At 40.7% G+C, this 20,168-nt stretch overlaps 1 protein-coding gene across 1 annotated transcript in view; it reads left to right on the forward strand.

Annotated features, from left to right (window-relative positions):
• DNTT (DNA nucleotidylexotransferase) overlaps nt 1-20,168 on the forward strand; it is a 231,998-nt gene that overhangs the window by 27,562 nt on the left and 184,268 nt on the right. Inside the window, exon 3 of the mRNA XM_063433762.1 lies at nt 6,052-6,168. Coding sequence (XP_063289832.1) covers nt 6,052-6,168 — 117 coding nt within the window. The remainder of the gene's footprint in view (nt 1-6,051; nt 6,169-20,168) is intronic.

The raw sequence follows: 20,168 nt of genomic DNA on the forward strand, positions 1-20,168 counted from the left end.
TACTGAAATATAAGCTTTAAAGTGCTGAATATGCAGGGACCAAAATACTTAAAGAAACACTCAGGGCACCATAACAACTTCATCAAAATAAAGTTGTTGTGGTGCCAGATGGTCTTTTGGCACTAGCTTATCTTTACTGGTTAAACTGTTCTCCAAAGTTTGTGTTCCAGTGCTGGATCTCTCTACCACAACGAGAGGACATAGTCTTAAATTAGAGTGACAAATGTTTAAAAATAATACCAGGAAGTATTACTTTACTGAGAGGGTAGTGGATAAATGGAATAGCCTTCCAGCTGAAGTGGTAGAGGTTAACACAGTATAAGAGTTTAAGCATGCGTGGGATAGGCATAAGATAAGGCCAGGGACTAATGAAAGTATTTAGAAAATTGTGCAGACTAGATGGGCCGAATGGTTCGTATCTGCCATCACATTCTATGTTTCTATGTTCCATATGCTGAAATTCTGGAAACTGCAAGGATTGGGCTGCATCAGGCAGGGGTGTCGCTGATTGGCTGAGAGTGTTCAGTTGACACCTTCAGAAAATCAGGGGCTCCCCATTCATATAAAAAGCTTGAAAAGATGCATACTTTCTTCAAGTATTTTTTTATAAATGGGGAGCCTAAAAATGAGCCAGTACAAGGGATCCCTGGCACCATAACAACTTTATTGATATGAAGTTGTTATGGTGCCTGGTATGTTTCTTTAATATAAGCAATAGTCACAATTCAATCATGTGACATCTGTTAGTACTCTCTAAATAACATATACATACACTCTATACATACTTTATTTATTGTACAGCCCTCTGCTGTAATGTAGCTTGTAAATCGCTAAATACATCTATTAGCGTTAAACATACGCTTTGAAAATGGATGGTAAAGACAATGTACCTTTAATCTTTAAATAAATGTATATGCGTACTCTGTTTCATTGATCTTGCGGACTGAATTTGAATATTTAAAGGATATATTTGTATCACTTTTTTTCATTTTAAATTTCCTACTTATAAAGGTCAGCTTTTATTTATTTGGCATTTTTGTCTCCACCTCCATAACTGTTATTTTAAAAGGTTGTATTAGTTATAATTTCTAATCAGTTTTCCCAGGATATGTGCAGATTTGTGCAATATTGTTTGATCCTCACTAAATTATCATTGTTGCACTTGTGCTAAAGCAGCACGTAGCCTGCAGAAATATCTCTAATATAGTTTATTACTTATATTTGAAGTGCTCCTTAAGGGGCTTTTGATATTTTTCATCTGTTTATTAGCAAAAGGTTTTTACCTTCATAATTTTCTGCATGAATAAATCGCCTTTAGCCAAATTCGCAGGAAGACATATAAACACTTTTATTTCAAAACAACCTACAAATATATTTTGCAACAAGAAATTTGCATTTGTATTAGTTTCTTGCTGGTAATGCAATTAGATATAATATAATTATTTTGAACTCTGCAGATCAGTACAGTTTTATCCCTTCTAATCACCATATCACATTATTATTATTATTATTTATGTTGCACGAACGTATTCCGCAGCGCTTAACAATTTTACCATGTTGCCATAAAAAAGGCAAATAAATGACAAAGAAAATAAACGTTGAAAGAAAAAGAGAGGTGAAGAAGCCCTACTTACATGAGGTTACAATTTAGAGGAAGCATGGTACAAGAACACGAGAGGAAGAATAATGTGTCAGAGGGGAGAAGAGGTCGCTGGTTATGATGCTGATACATGGTTTACGAAAAAAGAAGTATATCGGAAAAGAATAATGGAAGAAAAATGAAAAGGGTGGTGGAGCCTGACAGGGAGATGAATGAAACCATAGATATTACCCAGAGAGAACTTTTCGCGGAATGAAACCCTCTTCTTTTTACATAGATATATTTCTTTTTTAAGGTAGCATACATTGTTGCTTGGTTTATTGCCCTCTTGCCAAACAATGTTCATCTTCTTGCCTCGTAGGAGAATGAGGTGGAGATCATATGGAAGACGGACCTCCTAATGTATTGCACTATGACTAGCTTGGAAACTTCGATAATTGGGATTTTCCTTTTTCAGGCTGATGGAGTAAATACTTATTTGGGGTAGACTTTTTCTTTTATAGGAGTGCGAAGGGATCATTCCCCACCAGCAGAGAAAAAAAAAGGTATAAATTCTCTACGTCTCCCTCCCCCCATTGAAACAGAACTTTTTCCACCACTGTAGTTACAAAACTTCACAAAACCTCCCCTTGGATCGAAATTATAGTGCCCAAACAATTCTTATTATAGGAACTATTATAAAACTTTTCCCAAGGTTCCCATCTCTTCCTGTGTTCTTCTTCCTTTAATGTCCCCCTGTAAATTAAGTTTTTTTTTAGTTTTTTTTAAATCTTATTAATTTTACTATACCATTCTTTAACTGTGGGTATTTTTTATCTGTTTCCAATGAAGTGGAATAAGCTCTTTCGCTGCATTTATTAATAAGATTCCCAAAGAAATCCTAGCCCCATGTAATTCTTTATTTATATGCCACAACAAGACCAACTCCGGCGTTAACTGAAATTGGGGGTCCACTACCACCTTTAGTATATTTTCTACCTTTTCCCAGAAAGATTGAATTTTCGGGCATAGCCACCATAAATTTAGCAGGTCTCCCACTGAATTTAAACACCGCCAGTATTTTTTTGAGATTACTGGGAAATACCTATGCATATCGGCAGGGGTTCTATACCACCTAGATATAATTTTATATCCAAGGTCTTGATATTTACTTGCTATAGAACAATTTTTATTTAACTTAAAACGTCTACTTCAGTCCTGATGCGATATGGTAATTACCACGTCTATTTCCCATAACCCTGTAAAATATGAGAGATTACTAGAGGTGATTCTAGACAGGAATGCAAACACTGCTTTTACTCACAACATACTGCAGGGACAGTATGTTTTAAAGCACATCTTCTAGATCAGTGTTTCCCAACCCAGTCCTCAAGGCACACCTACCAGTCCAGGATTTAAGGATTACCCAGTTTTGTCTAAGGTGTTTTTAGAAAAAAAGAAAAAAACACCTTAGACAAAACTGGGTAATCCTTAAATCCTGGACTGGTAGGTGTGCCTTGAGGACTGGGTTGGGAAACACTGTTCTAGATGACCTTTATGGTTGTAGGTGAAATTTATACTAAATCACATCTTCTAATTCACATTTAAGATTCTGATACTTGCTTACAAATCTCCACACAACGCTGCTCCAACCTGGTTATCCTCACTAATATACCAATACGTCCTGACCCGGCCCCTACGCTCTATCAGAGACCTACGTCTAACCTCTGTTGTTATTCCTACCCCTGACGCTCACCCTAAAGACTTCACTAGGGCTGCACCATTACTATGGAAAGCCCTTTCCCTCTCTGTTAGACTTTCACCCAGTCTCCACTACTTCAGAAAAATCTTTAAAAACTTACTTCTTTAGGAAAGCATATCAATTAAACTGTCAACTGCTTTCCCTCTCCGCACCCTGATTGCTCTCCTGAACCTGTCAAAACAAAACACTAAGCCCTCAATTAATAATATCATAGCAACCTACTTTTCCTACCCTTAACTTTTGTGTCACTATACCCCACTCCCTCTAGCATGTTAGCTCATTGAGCAGGGCCCTCAATCCCTCTGTTCCTGTGCGTCCATCTTGTCTGGTTCCAAATACGTGTCTGTTAGTCCACCCATTGTACAGCACTATGGAATTTGTGGTGTTTTATATATAGTAATAACAATAATCACATCATCATACGATTGATGAAATGCCAGCAAAGTTAAGAGCTGACTCATATGAGCTCTAAAATTTGTGAGTGCTCCAAGTTTTTTATTATCAGTCTATGTATGCACATATTACTCTATGATGGTCTTTTATGTTTATACTATATAGGTTATACCTACTATTATATGCTGAGAAGTTATCTTTACCATTGTGTGCGCAAAACACTTTATTTTTATCTTAAAATTCTACATATGTATTAAGTGTTTCAAGTGACCAAGTACTTGGGCGATTTTTAGCAGCACTTTTATCAATTTTTTGCATTTTGATTTTAGTGCCATTATTCCTTATTTGTTTTCTTGTTTTATATACTGCAGGTACAATCTCTTTAACATAGAACCAAAACCGTAATCTGCATTGCTCTGGTGCTTATAGTGTCCTTTTAATAGTTGGCTATATTAATGCATCCTTGTTTTTTTATTTTATTAAACCTGACTTCTCTTTTACTGAATAGCCTGGCTCGTTCAAATCTAAGGCATGGTGATCACAGGGAACTTTAATATCTGATAATAAGCCCCTCCCCAAACACAGTATGTAGCAAACAGTTCGACAGATGAAAGTTATCGTTGTGTAGGTAGTGAGTTTGACTATTACATAACTAATCTCTTCAGCTAGTTCCCAATCTGCACGTCAACCCTCACAGTGCTGGTTTAAACATGTTCTACAGCACAGACTCCATAGACCAGTGTTTCCCAACCCAGTCCTCAAGGCACACCTACCAGCCCAGGATTTAAGGATTACCCAGTTTTGTCTAAGGTGTTTTTAGAAAACACCTTAGACAAAACTGGGTAATCCTTAAATCCTGGACTGGTAGGTGTGCCTTGAGGACTGGGTTGGGAAACACTGCCATAGACCACAGCACGGGAGTCTCCTGAGCGGCCAAGCTCCCTACTGAAAGGTGCAGTGCTCAAGGTTGATCATATAATATCTAGAGATTTGCACAAAAATCTCAATCTTGACATTAGAGCCCTGAAGGTGCTTATTGCTGCTTTTTCTGACTGTTCAGTTAAGTATATGGAGATTTGACACCCGTGGTTAGACTGTTTCAAAATCAACAGATACAGATACTGAGGTTTCTGAAGGGGTCTCTTAGACCTGAAGCTCAGTCAACTACCTGGGGCTGACCTTGTGACCAGGGTTTGGCTGTGTGGGCCATTGGCGATCGTAACCCTTGTTTCCTGTCTCTTCCCTTCTTTTCCCCATTTTCCTTCTTTCCTCAGATATACTTCAGTAACTCCCATAAGTTTGGTTTTGGATTGGATACAGTGTAGCTATACCTTGCATTGTGCCCTTACCATGGAACTGTTTCTTATTTTATTTTTCGTTTTTTGTTTATCACTTAGCTGTTTAATTGTAGACTTGCCTACGTCTAACGTATTTTTCCATGTTCCCTTTGTCTTATTGTCCTTGACAAAAAAAAAAAATCTGTCTACATAAAGGATGTCAAACAAACTTCACACTGTAAAGTAATTTTTATATATTTATTTTCATTTTATTTTAAATTGTAGATAAATTTTCATGACGGTGTCAAGGTGGATCAATTAAAAGTATCACGTCTCTAACAAAAAAAACAACATACATATTTTCTGTGTTTTTACTTTTCATGGTAGTTGGAATGATAAAAGCAGGCATAGATTTATTTCTTTGTCTGTTTCGAAGGATTTCTGATTCTCTGTCACTAAAATGCATATAAATATAGCGGCTTACTATACTTAGGGGTTTATTTGCTAAATTGTGATTTTACAAAGCGCTTGCAAAGTTTAGGCCAATATAAACCAGTTGACAAGCTGACTGTTCTTTAACCCCATTGCACTGTTAAGTCAATCAATTCCTATCGGTTTATGAGTAAAAGATATATGGAGCCCCATACGTCTGTGCTATTTCACTGAAAACAATGTATGCAATGTTAATTTTTTTTCTTTTTTTAAAGCGTATTATTTTCACAGATTACATACTTCTTGCTGAATAGGGTTTGCCACCTTTCAAATCTTCACGATTAATACGTTTAGAGGCAATCAGTGCTGATTCCACTATTGCACACGTGAAGTTAATTGTGGTAAATTACCGGCCTCATTGCGTTGGACCGCGATAATTATAATTAGAGGGGTTCTTTTTTAAACAAGATTTGTGCAGATTTTTTTTTTTGTAAATTGTAAGGCAAGCACTTTGGAATGTCTGAAAAAGAGAGGGGTAAAAAAAAAAAAAAAAAAAAGCTTGATTTTTATAACATTGAAATTGTCCTTGTATGTATTTTTCTCTTCAGGTACAACAAGATTGTTCTGCCAGTTTCAATACTTCGCCCTCTTCATCATGTGTGCAAGTCTCACAATATGCGTGCCAAAGGCGTACACCCTTACAAGACATCAACCAAATATTCACGGTAATTATTGGGTACATCCGCACAAAAACATATGCTCTCAGATTTAACCCAATAGCAACCAATGCTGCGGAAAACAAAACCCAGGGGTCAATTTTCTGTATATTGCAAAGTATTTCATCATGATTTTTCTAAAATCTATATTTTTTTATTTAGTGATGGAATCTGCCTTCCAAGATAGAATTTTTCAATATAATTATATAGGAATTATCTAGACTCAATGTTGCAAATGCCTGAGAATGAATAGCCAATGTGATTTCCACATGCTCCCAATAGAAGCTATTTTTAATGTTGAGTGAAACATGTATTTTAAAGGGATTACACTACGTTCATACTAATTTGGAAGCCGGACTGATATTTGCTTTGCCCCTAATCTTGGTATAATGTTAACACATCAACTTTCAAATGACATTTAAATAGAAACCACAGGAAGATAATGGATCCTATTTGGTCCATTCTGTTGACTGAATTACGTTCAAAATTCATTTCCAATCCATATGTGACGTTCCATCTGAACAATATGAAATTCGGTTTTCTTTTCAAACATGTATTTATTACGCTTATCTAACTCATTTTGCTGTTATTGAGTTCCCAAGGGAGGTAACGGTTCAGCTGCAGATAATCTCCAAGATTACTACTTTACAGAATTGTAGTGCTCGGAGCTGCAGCAGAGACTGTAGATAAGTAGTTTATACTTTGCTATGCAAAGCTAAGATGCACGCTATGGAGTCGGATATTGAGGTCACTGCACGCATGACTTGTTTCACAAATAAATTCTGATTTATATGGACAAGATCTATTTTCTTATTCACTGGTACTTTGTTGGAATGTACCATCACATATCATTTTCTTATCCATTTTCCCCTCGTTTTCCTATTGTTGCTATATAGTATAATTGTTACTATTGTCAGCACTGCTACTCTTGTTATTAATATAGTGAATACATGTTCTGTAGTTTGGACTAGATTCAGCATTAGTGAATAAAAATACAAACAGTTTGACAAAAAAGAAAAAAAAGAGTATAATGCACACACTATAATGCACACACTAAAGACGTCAAATGGGAAACATTAATATCCAGGCACACCTTTATTAGAAACAAGGAAGTGGAGACAACGTTTCTACTCCTCTCTGAGCCTTTATCAAGCATCAAAAGGCTCAGAGAGGAGCCGAGACGTCTCCACTTCCTTGTTTCAAATAAAGACTGCCTTTTAGAAGAAACCTCAGGTGTGCCTGGATATTTTTTTTTTTCCATTCGAAAACAAAAACATTGACACAATAGATTTAAAAGGCCTTGTCCACAAGCTTACAATCTAAAAGGAAAGAAACAAGAACATGAACAGGTAACATATCCTAGCTATAAGATAAGGCCAGAGACTAATAAAGTATTTAGAAAATTGGGCAGACTAGATGGGCCGAATGGTTCCTATCTGCCGTCACATATGTTTTCTTGTTTCTATGAAACAAAAACTGCAACGTTTCGACTTACACAGAGGGCTTTACCAAGCTTGATAAAGGCCTCTGTGTAGGCTGAAACGTTGCAATTTTTTGTTTCAGTAAACCTGCCTTCCTGCAGCAATCCCGAATGCCTGGCCCTAATTTATTTTATTGATCAATAATAGTCTGAAAACTTTGGACAACTTTTTTTGGTAGAATATCCATATGTACCTTGAGACATCGTGAACAAATCACAGCTCAGTCTCCCTTCACTCTTTCCAGTGTCGATCTCTATGTAGGCTAAGTCCATCCTATCCTTTATTTCCGCTTGGTTCTAGATCCCATTTGACTTTTATAAAAGTGCATCACATGTAGCAAAGTGGAAACAAATTATATCTCTGTTGTGCAACAGGAAATACAGCATGTCAATTGACTCTGTTTCAATGGATGGATTAAGAGCCTGTGATGCACAGAAAGACACAGTATCTCATTAAATTGTAACATTAATTACTGGCAAGGTTATCTCAGTCATCCATCCTTCTAAAATTAATATAATGAATACCATTAAGTAGGTTAAAAACATATACTTAAAATGTACTTTGCATTGAGAAAATATCCAGACCCCATAATTTTTTTTAAACCTTTTTTATGTTGCAATCTTTAGCTACAATTGTTTCAATCAATCCACACTCAATACCATGTCATTACAAAACAATACAGATTTACAAATTTATAATGAAAATTGAAAACAAATTTATTTAAAAGAAAAAGCTGAAATATCACATTGACGTAAGTATTCAGGCAATTTGCTATGACATTTCAAACTTTCTCTAAATTATCTTCGAGATGTTTCTTTCACTAGAGTCCACCTGCAGCAATTCACTTGATTAGACATGAGTTGGAAAGGCACACACTTGTGTCTATATATAGTTTCCCTGCTGTAAATGCATAGCCAAGTAAAAAATTAAGCCATGAGGTCAAAAGAGCTTCCTGCAGAGCTTACAGACAGTTGACTGTGTCAAAGCACAGATGTGGGGAAGGCTGCAGAAACATTTCAGAGGCATTAAAGGTCCCTAGTAACCGCCATAATTCTTAAAGAGAAGAAGTTTGGAAGAATGTGGACTATTCCTAGAGTTGGCCCTCTGCCAAACTGAGTTATCGGGGTAAAATGAACTTGGCTAGGTTGAGAGGTGACCAAGAAGCCGATGACGAAACTAGGTGAGTTTCAGAAATCATGTGTGGAGATGGGAGAAACGTGGGGAAGAACAACCATCATTGCAACACTCCATTGATCAAATCCAACTCTCTGCTTGACCCACTTCAATCTGGATTCTGCGCTTGTCACTCTGTTGAAAACAGCTGTGACCAAAGTATTCAATGATCTTATCACTGCAAAATCCCGTGGTCACTACTCTATCCTAATTCTCTTTGAACTTTTTTCTGCTTTTTGACATGGTTGAACATTAACAGCTTCTTCTCATCCTCTGCAATCTTGTTCTATGAGATACCGATCTCTCCTGGTGCTCCTCCTACCTCTCCCAGTGCTCTTTTAGGGTTTCTTTTCCTGGCTCTGCCTCTTTGTCCCAATTACTCTTTGTTGGTGTTCCCCAATAGTCTGTCCTTGGCCCTCTATTGTTATCAATCTATACTGCCTCCCTTGGTAAACTCATTAGCTCCTTTGGCTTCCAATATCCTTTCTATGACATGCAAATCTATCTGTCCTCCCCTTATCTCTCCCCACCCCTCTTGACTCGTGTCTCTGACTGCCTCTCTGCTATTTCCAACTGGATGGCTGCTCATGTCCTTAAACTTAACCTGTTTAAAACAGAACTTCTGGTCTTCCCTCCCTCAGCACTATCTTGCAGGCTCACTGCCTAGGTGTTCTCTTTGACTCCAACCTCTCCTTCACCCCTCATGTCTAATCAATCACCAAATCCTGCTGCTTCCATCTTAAAAACGTTGCACGCATCCCCCTCTATTTAACAATTGATACGGCTAAGGTACTTGTCCATGCCACTGTCCTCTCTCTCTTGGCTTCTGTTATCTGCTTCTCAGTGTTCTTACGTGCTCCCAGATTGCACTGCTGCAATCTATAATGAATGCGGCGGCGAGGCTCATCTTTCTGTCCGCCCGCAGTTCCCACACCTCCCCCCAATGTCAGTCCCTGCATTGGCTTCCCATAAGATAGAGGGCTCAATTTAAGATACTGGTACTTGCTTACAAATCTTCAGACACTGCTGCTCCGACCTAACCATCCTCACTAATACACAAATATGTCCCGTCTTTGCCCCTACCCTCTCCCGAAGACCTACGTCTAACCTCTGTTCGTACTCCTACCTCACCAGACTTCTCTAGGGCTGCACCATTCCTATGGAATGCTCTTCCCCTCTCTGTTAGACTTTCACCCAGTCTCCACTACTTCAAACAATCTTTGAAAACTTACTTCTTCAGGAAAACATAACAAATTAAACTGTCAACAGCTTTCCCACCCCTGACCCTGATTTCTCTCCTGCAACTGTCATCGAAACAAAACACCAAGCCCTCAATGAATACTATCCTAGCAACCTACTTTTCTACCCTACCCTTACCTTTTCTGTCACTATACCCTACTCCCTCTATCATGTAAGTTCATTGAGCAGGGCCTTCAATCCCTCTGTTCCTGTGCGCCCAACTTGTCTGGTTCCAAATACATGTCTGTTAGTCCACCCATTGTACATCGCTACATATATAGCAAACCTCATGAACAGTTAATTTACTTTTGCTGGATAAATGTTTTGATATTATTATATATCGAGCAGAAAACCACAAACACAGATTAAAAAAAAACAAAAAAATACACATCACTACTATTATATATATTCATAGCCACAATGAAGGACAAGAAACAGCAACACAGGCAGACAATAAACTAGAATTTACTTTACTCTGCAAACAGTATCCTATTCTATCAAAGCCCCATGTGTAAGGTACTCTGGGCATGTTGACGTTTATTATTTATTAGTGCTGCATAAAATGAAACCCTGAATTATGAATTGATTCTCTTGACAGGCATCCAAGCTGCGTTTTGCGAGTTTTTAGCTTCAGCAGATTCACCACAGCTGTGATCCTCACTGTCTATAAATTCCCAAATATTTCTACCGTCTGGTTTCTGGCTTTAGGCGGAAAGGTTACAGATGCTCAATCCACTATCGTGGCCACTGTTTCTGCTTTCCATCACTTTTCAAATTGCCTTGCATGGCTAATCATCCAGGGAGAGGAGTCCAGACAGAATTTTATTTTTCTCTCTTTTCATAAAGCGTTTGCTTCCCACATTTTTATGCTCTTGTGTTCTAGAACGAAAGTTTTTAACTCTTATCCTCTCTATGTCTTCTGATATATATCCTCCAACATATTTATGTATATACATAGGGCCGGTTTACTTTGTATTTTTTATGTGTTTTTGTAGGTTTTTTTTATTTTTTTTATTCAAGGTAGACATTCCTAACAATGTCAGTTTTTTAAGTCCTGCAAATCCCCAAATCAAAATACATTCCTGGGAACATTAGGATAAATGAGAACTGGAAGCGAGAGAGTCAATGGCGAGCTTTTAATATGGACACCAGAGACAAAACGGTTGGAAGGATGCACAGAGTTTTAAAATTGAGAGTTTATTCCTGGACCCTTGATAGTTGGTAACTGTAAGAAAATAATTTATTAAAAAAAAAAATTAACACACACACGCACTTTTTTAGTTTCAGAGATCAGCTCAAAGAGTAGTAGATTATTAACAAATAGCATACAGGTTATCTGAACTGAAGAATGCCTTTACCTTCCCAATTCGTGTGTTAAAGGATCACTATAGGGTCAGGAACAAAAACATGTATTCCTGACCCTATAAGGTTAAAACCCCCATCTATCCCCCCTGATCCCTTCATGCCTCCCTAAATATAGAAATCTTACTTGTTTTCAAGTCTGGAGCTGCTTGACATCAGCAGAAGTGGTAGCCTGATCCAATCACAGTGCTTCCCCATAGGATTGCCTGAGACTGAGAAAGAGGCACATTAGAGTCAGCATGATTCAAACACAGCCCTGGCCAATCAGCATCTCCTCATAGAGATACATTGAAGCAATGCATCTCTATGAGGAAAGTTCAGTGTCTGTTCAGTGTCTGAGGAGACACTGAATGTTTGGATGCATTTTAAGCAGCCATGACCCAGGAAGGATCTCTAACAGCCATCTGAGGAGTGGCCAGTGAAGTTATCACTAGGCTGTAATGTAAACACTGCATTTTCTCTGAAAAGACAGTGTTTACAGCAAAAAGCCTGAAGGTAATGATTCTACTCACCAGAACAAATTCAATAAGCTGTAGTTGTTCTCGTGACTATAGTGTCCCTTTAATTTATATTGATTTATGGACTATCCCAAACACTCTTAACCCCCTCCCTGCCAGCATTGTTCACAAATTTAATAAATTACTATGGCACACCATTACTTAATTTTTAGCTAGCTATAACACCAATGCGACAACTCTGCTTTAACCCCTTAAGGACCAAACTTCTGGAATAAAATGGAATCATGACGTGTCAGACATGTCATGTGTCCTTAAGGGGTTAAAGGACCACTCTAGGCACCCAGACGACTTCAGCTTAATGAAGTGGTCTGGGTGTCAGGTACCTCTAGGATTAACCCTTTTTTTAATAAACATAGCAGTTTCAGAGAAACTGCTATGTTTATAATGAGGGTTAATCCAGCCTCTAAATCCTCTAGTGGCTGTCTCATTGACAGCCGCTAGAGGCGCTTGCGTGCTTCTCACTGTGAAAATCACAGTGAGAGCACGCAAGCGTCCATAGGAAAGCATTGTAAATGCTTTCCTATGCGACCGGCTGAATGCGAGCGCGGCTCCTGCCGCGCATGCGCATTCAGCCGATGACGTCGCGATCAAGATGGAGAGGAGGAGGAAAGCTCCCCGCCCGGCGCTGGAAAAAGAGGTAAGTTTAACCCCTTCCTCCCCCCAGAGCCCGGCGGGAGGGGGTCCCTGAGGGTGGGGGCACCCTCAGGGTACTCTAGTGCCAGGAAAACGAGTATGTTTTCCTGGCACTAGAGTGGTCCTTTAAAGAACAGAAAAGGTCAAATATGTATTATGGTCGTATTTTTCAGCTATCTGTGTGAAAGTCTATGCTCTTTGTATATTGAAATGAAAGATATCTGAAGAAGACCCAGATTATCATTAACCCTGCAAAAGTGACAAATTATAGCTACAGCAATGTTTTACCCTGTCTTTCACCTGCGAGACATTGATTCATAAGACACCATTTGCTAAGTTCTAGGCACTTGAAAACCACATGCTTACATTACTAAAGGTGAATATGAGGATATTATGTCATTCTGCTAAAAGAAAACCCAACCCAGAAGTGTAGTAAAGGACAGAATATTGCATTTGGATGAGGCCAGTCTGTAGTATGAAAGCTGTCTTTGACCTGTAACTCTAATTACACTCAGCCAGACTGCGTTTTATCATTAAACTGTTCATCATGTTCACATTGTTGTTATTCAGTTTCAAGATCTACAAAATAGAGAACTCAAATCCTGATGTATCACTATATATTCTGCCTTCCAATATGTGTATAAAACAGAATTATTGCTCTTCCCTTCTGCTTCCCGAAAATCAAACCTCAACGTGCCTTGTATACCTATTAACACTATTAACCAATATACACATTGTATAAATACTGCACTTCAATATCCGTCCACTAATTCAACATGTTCTATAAAATGCTAAGTACACTTAATAGCTGCTTGTAAAATACACTTACACAGCATAATCATTACACCTTCATTCTAAAGCCATGTGACATTTAGTGATATTAGTGACATGTGATATAGTTGTCTATGATAATACCAAAATCCGTGTCATGTGTTGTTTTCCCTAACTCACTACAATTTAGGGTGTTAGTTGCTTGTAAGTTGCTTGTGCATTTTTACCCCAATTGCATAACCTTGCATTTATCTACAATACATTTCATCTGTCATTTGAGTGCCCAGTCAATGTATCTATATTTCTGTGCAGCCAAGTAATATCCTGTTCACACTGTATTACCTTTCCTAGTGTTATGTCATCTGCAAGCACTGACTCATGATTTCAATACCTGTTTCAGTGTCATTTATAAATAGGTTAAATAGTAGGCCCAGAACAGAACCCAGATTGACTCCACTTACTACTTTTGTCCAGCTTTAAAATTTACCATTAATGACAACTCACTGTAGTCTATCTTTAAGCCAATTTTCTATCCAAAAACACACATTTTCATCTAGAGCAATTTCTTTCAATATAAACACAAACCTATTTTGTGAAACAATATCAAATACCTTAGCAAAATCCAAGTAGATCACATACATGGCAACACCTTGATCAGTTATAATACATTTCTTACTGTCTGGTGTCACTATAGACCCGTTGTTGGTTAATAATTTAGCAAGAATACAACTTTCTCAACATATGTTACTTTTTCATTTTAGAAGTTGGCTGTATCTGATAAAACATGAACATATTAGAGTTGCCTTTAGATTTAAAGGTAAAATGAGGGAAACACCAGCTGGAGTAAGCAAACAAAATACATTAACATCATGATAACATTAGCATAATTACAAGATTTATTAATAGCTTATTGGCTGACCCATAAACTATTGCTGGTTCTAAACTAAAATCAGTAGCAATTATTTGCTAAGTTCATGTTTTGAGATTTATTAGAACATGGCTCGTAACAATTTGGTGTTTGTATATTTACAAAATAGAAACTATTTTTGGAATTTTTTCCCTACATTTTATTTAATTTTTACGTTATTTAATAACCCAACATTAAAATGCTGGAGTTATTAAGCTTATTGAAGCATAATATTCAATGCTTTTAAATAATAATAACTAGTGGTTATATAGCACCTTTCTCCCAGGGAGATGCAAAGCACATTCTTGGAATTAACCAAACCAGCAGCTGAAAAAACAATAGATGTTACTATTACCCAATTGTTGGTACTCATTTTATTGACCTTGGAAGAATGAATGGCTGAGTTGACCTTGCCAGGATTTGAATTGACTGAATTCTCTGGCTCCCAATTCCATATACATAAAAAGGAAATGGTAGACGAAAATACAACACTTTTGACGTCATATTCCGGCCGCGGTCTCATTAAGCTGCGCGCAGGGGAGCAGAGCCAGAACAGCACATAGGGTCACTTGGCAGATATGGATTGACACCTGTCCTCAGAGACCCTGTTACACGCTTACAACGAGCAGAATAGGGAATATTCACTAAATGCCAAACATTGTTATACAGGGGAATATTCAGTAAATAAGGATAAGGGGGGCTACTGTCCTCACCCCGGCCCCCACCCCTGAGCGGTGGATGGGGGCCATAAATCACAATGGGGGGGGCTACTGTCCTCCCGCCCGCCCCACCCGTGAGCGGTGGGTGGGGGCCATAAAAATAATGAGGGGGGGGACCTACTGTATGATGTTGTATCGATCACGTAGTGTAAGGGTTACGCCCGCTTCACAGTGACAGACCAAACTCCACCGTTTAACGCACCGCAAGCAACCGCAAACAGTCCATTTGCACAACCGCAAACTCCCCATTTGCACAAGGTTGGATACCAAGCTAGCCATGTCCGTTCCTTGTCCTCACTGATGTAATTGAAGGTCTCTTCCTCCACCCAGCCACGTACAACACCAAGGGTCCCCGAAATTATGCTAATAAACTGAAAAAAGAAAAAATCTCCCAAGAAGGAGATCTAAAACTGGCATAGGAAAAGGTTAGACAACTATAATAAAGTGATACCTACAAATCCTAATGAGCATAGGTGTATAATAGAGGTAGTGTTGTCGTGAACCTGAAATTTTCGGTTCGCAAACGGCGAACGCGAACTTCCGCAAATGTTCGCGAACCGGCGAACCGCGCGAACCGCCGTTGACTTCAATGGGCAGGCGAATTTTAAAACCAACAGGGACTCTTTCTGGCCACAAAAGTGATGGAAAAGTTGTTTCAAGGGGACTAACACCTGGACTGTGGCATGCCGGAGGGGGATCCATGGCAAAACTCCCATGGAAAATTACACAGTTGATGCAGAGTCTGCTTTTAATCCATAAAGGGCAGAAATCACCTAACATTGACACCTGTCCTCAAAGCCCCTGATACACACTGACACAGAGCAGAATAGAGACTGTTCCCCGTCCTCAGAGACCATGATACACACTGACACAGAGCAGAATAGAGACTGTTACCCCTACATAGGGTCACTTGGCAGATATGGCGGGGTCGTGGGAGGGGGAGGATGACTTTCACCTCTTCCCCTGTTAGATTCCCGTTGTGCTGTGACATCACCCTTATACGCTGTGTAAAGCATACTATTTAATTTGATCAGCATGGCCACTTGAGTTTTTATAGTTTTCACGCTGCTTGTAGTTTATATATGGTTCACAAAAATCAAACAAACAAAAAATAAAGTAAACATGTAAGGATTCAGAATATTCTTTCAAACCCTTACACATTGTGTGTACGTATTTTTTGTCTTAAGTTTGTGGCTTTAAAGAGGTTCACGTTGTTTCTATGATGTGCATAACATGTTCTTGTAAATGTTTGTTCAATTTTTCCTGGAATTGTAATTTTTCAATCTAAATAAAGATAGTCAAATCCCTGATACACACTGACACAGAGCAGAATAGGGACTGTTCCCCCTACATAGGGTCACTTGGCAGAAATGGATTGACACCTATCCTAATGATCCCTGATACACACTGACACAGAGCAGAATAGAGACTGTTCCCCCTACATAGGGTCACTTGGCAGGTATGGATTGACACCTGTCCTCAAAGCCCCTGATGCACACTGACACAGAGCAGAATAGAGACTGTTCCCTGTCCACAGAGACCATGATACACACTGACACAGAGCAGTATAGAGACTGTTCACCGTCCACAGAGACCATGATACACACTGACACAGAGCAGAATAGAGACTGTTCCCCGTCCACAGAGACCATGATACACACTGACACAGAGCAGAATAGAGACTGTTCCCCGTCCACAGAGACCATGATACACACTGACAAAGAGCAGAATAGGGACTGTTACCCCTACATAGGGTCACTTGGCAGGTATGGATTGACACCTGTCCTCAAAGCCCCTGATACACACTGACACAGAGCAGAATAGAGACTGTTCCCTGTCCACAGAGCCCATGATACACACTGACACAGAGCAGAATAGAGACTGTTCACCGTCCACAGAGACCATGATACACACTGACACAGAGCAGAATAGAGACTGTTCCCCGTCCACAGAGACCATGATACACACTGACACAGAGCAGAATGGGGACTGTTCCCCCTACATAGGGTCACTTGGCAGGTATGGATTGACACCTGTCCTCAAAGCCCATGATACACACTGGGGGGAGCTACTGTCCTCCCCAACCCCTGCGTGGTGGGTGGGGGCCATAAATCACAATGGGGGACCTACTGTCCTCCCCCCTCGTCCCCCACCCCTGCGCGGTGGGTGGGGGCCATAAATCACAATGGGGGAGCCTACTTTCCTCCTCCCCGGCCCCCATCCCTGCGCGGTGGGTGGGGGGCATAAATCACAATGGGACGGACCTACTGATAGGAGTGTAGTATTGTTCATATCAGTTTAATACCTTCCGTGTCTCCTATCAGTGGACGTGTATATGGCAGCCATTTTAGGAACCGCACACCTGGGACCCGAGCAAGGTCACCTCGTTCAAGCTGCTCTGGTTCCTTGATGAGCCAGCTGCCCGTGAGTTAACATGTCCTGTGGAGAAGCACTCTGTCCTGTAAAGCCTCACCACAAAAAAATTAAATAAATAACAGCACTCGGAGTGGTGAGTTTAGTAAATGTTCATATCAGTTTAATACCTTCCGCGTCTCCTATCAGTGGACATGTATATGGCAGCCATTTTAGGAACCGCACACCTGGGACCCGAGCAAGGTCACCTCTTTCAACAGGCGACATGATTTGGCCCTGTAAAACTATCCTGGATATTCTCTACAATTTCTATGGATATGGCATTGATTTATGTAACAGGGAGATGGAAGAAGATGCATGGTCGGTCCTCTTACTTGAAATTTGGGGCACTGTGTGGGCAAGCTAATGTGCCACCAGATAGGAGTGGTGAGTTTAGTATTGTTCATATCAGTTTAATACCTTCCGCGTCTCCTATCAGTGGACGTGTAAATGGCAGAGATTTTTAATTGTTGAATCACCTCCCCTTTTTAGGCCAAGGTGGGAAGATGCTTAGACCACTGGTATATTGGTGCCATCTTGGAGGATTTTTTTTTGGTTTGGTTTTTGAAGCCACAGTGCTGCACCAGTGGGCCTAAAAATTAGGCATGTACACATGCCTGAAAAATTTGGTATTGTTGCAGCCGCTGCTGTAGCAGCGGGCAGAAAAATTGATGTTTGTTTCACAGGCAGAAAGTGCCCTAAAACATGGCGGCTTGAACCCTAGTTGGTGGCGGATAAGTCACGCAAGTCAAACGTCATTCAGAGCTAAAATACAGCAGCGTGTGGACCATTTTTAGCCCAAGGTAGCTCATCTCATCAGGCATTTTTTAATCGAATGTATCGCCCAGTGTCAGTCCCTTCGGGATCCATCCCTCATTCATCTTAATAAAGGTGAGGTTACCTAGACTTTTTTGACCTAGGCGACTTCTCTTCTCAGTGACAATACCTCCTGCTGCACTGAAGGTCCTTTCTGACAGGACACTTGAAGCGGGGCAGGCCAGAAGTTCTATCGCAAATTGGGATAGCTCAGGCCACAGGTCAAGCCTGCACACCCAGTAGTCAAGGGGTTCATCGCTCCTCAGAGTGTCGATATCTGCAGTTAAGGCGAGGTAGTCTGCTACCTGTCGGTCGAGTCGCTCTCTGAGGGTGGATCCCGAAGGGCTGTGGCGATGCATAGGACTTAAAAAGGTCCGCATGTCCTCCATCAACAACACGTCTTTAAAGCGTCCTGTCCTTGCCTGCGTGGTCGTGGGAGGAGGAGGAGGATGACTTCCACCTCTCCCCCTGTTAGATTCCCGTTGTGCTGTGACATCACCCTTATACGCTGTGTAAAGCATACTTTTTAATTTATTTTGCAAATGCTGCATCCTTTCCGACTTGTTGTAATTCGGTAACATTTCCGCCACTTTCTGCTTATACCGGGGGTCTAGTAGCGTGGACACCCAGTACAGGTCGTTCTCCTTCAGCCTTTTTATACGAGGGTCCCTCAACAGGTAGGACAGCATGAAAGACCCCATTTGCACAAGGTTGGATGCCGAGCTACACATTTCCCGTTCCTCCTCCTCACTGATGTCATTGAAGGTATGTTCTTCCCCCCAGCCACGTACAACACCACGGGTACCAGATAGGTGACAACGAGTACCCTGGGATGCCTGTTGTGTTTTGTCTTGCTCCTCCTCCTCCTCAAAGCTACAATCCTCCTCTGACTCCTCTTCCTCACAATCCTCTTCCAGCGTTGCCGCAGGTCCAGCAAGCGATGCTGATAAGGCTGTTTCTGGTGGTGATGGTGACCACAACTCTTCCTCTTCCTCTTCACGCTCATCTACAGCCTGATCCAGCACTCTTCGCAGGGCACGCTCCAGGAAGAAAACAAATGGTATGATGTCTCTGATGGTGCCTTCGTTGCGACTGACTAGGTTTGTCACCTCCTCAAAAGGACGCATGAGCCTACAGGCTTTGCGCATGAGCGTCCAGTAACGTGGCAAAAAAATTCCCAGCTCCCCAGAGGCTGTCCTAGCACCCCGGTCTTACAAATATTAATTAACAACTTTTTCTTGTTGGAGCAGGCGGTCGAACATTAGGAGTGTTGAATTCCAACGTGTAGGGCTGTCGCAAATCAAGCGCCTCACTGACATGTCTTTTCACCGCTGGATATCGGCAAAGTGAGCCATGGCCGTGTAGGAACGCCTGAAATGGCCACACACCTTCCTGGCCTGCTTCAGGATGTCCTGTAAGCCTGTGTACTTATGCACAAAGCGTTGTACGATCAGATTACACACATGTGCCATGCACGGCACATGTGTCAACTTGCCCAACTTCAATGCCGCTATCAAATGTTTTCCGTTGTCACACACCACTTTGCCGATATCCAGTTGCTGGGGAGTCAGCCACTTTTCCACCTGTGCGTTCAGGGCGGACAGGAGTGCTTGTCCAGTGTGACTCTCTGCTTTCAAGCAAGTCAAACCCAAGACGGCGTGACACTGCCGTATCCGGGATGTGGAATAGTACCTGGGGAGCTGGGGGGGGGGGGTGCCGTTGATGTGGAGTAAGACGCAGCAGCACAAGAGGACTCAGCCGAGGAGGTTATGGAAGAGGATGGAGTAGGAGGAGTAGAGGACGTGGCAGCAGGACTGCCTGCAAGTCATGGCGGTGTCACCAACTCCTCTGCAATGCCACGCATTCCTTGCTTGTCAGCCGTCAGCAGGTTTACCCAATGCGCAGTGTAGGTGATATACCTGCCCTGACCATGCTTTGCAGACCAGGTATCAGTGGTCAGATGGACCCTTGCCCCAAC

This window comes from Pelobates fuscus, chromosome 10 (assembly GCF_036172605.1).
Source record: "Pelobates fuscus isolate aPelFus1 chromosome 10, aPelFus1.pri, whole genome shotgun sequence".
NCBI classification, from domain to species: Eukaryota; Metazoa; Chordata; class Amphibia; order Anura; family Pelobatidae; genus Pelobates; species Pelobates fuscus.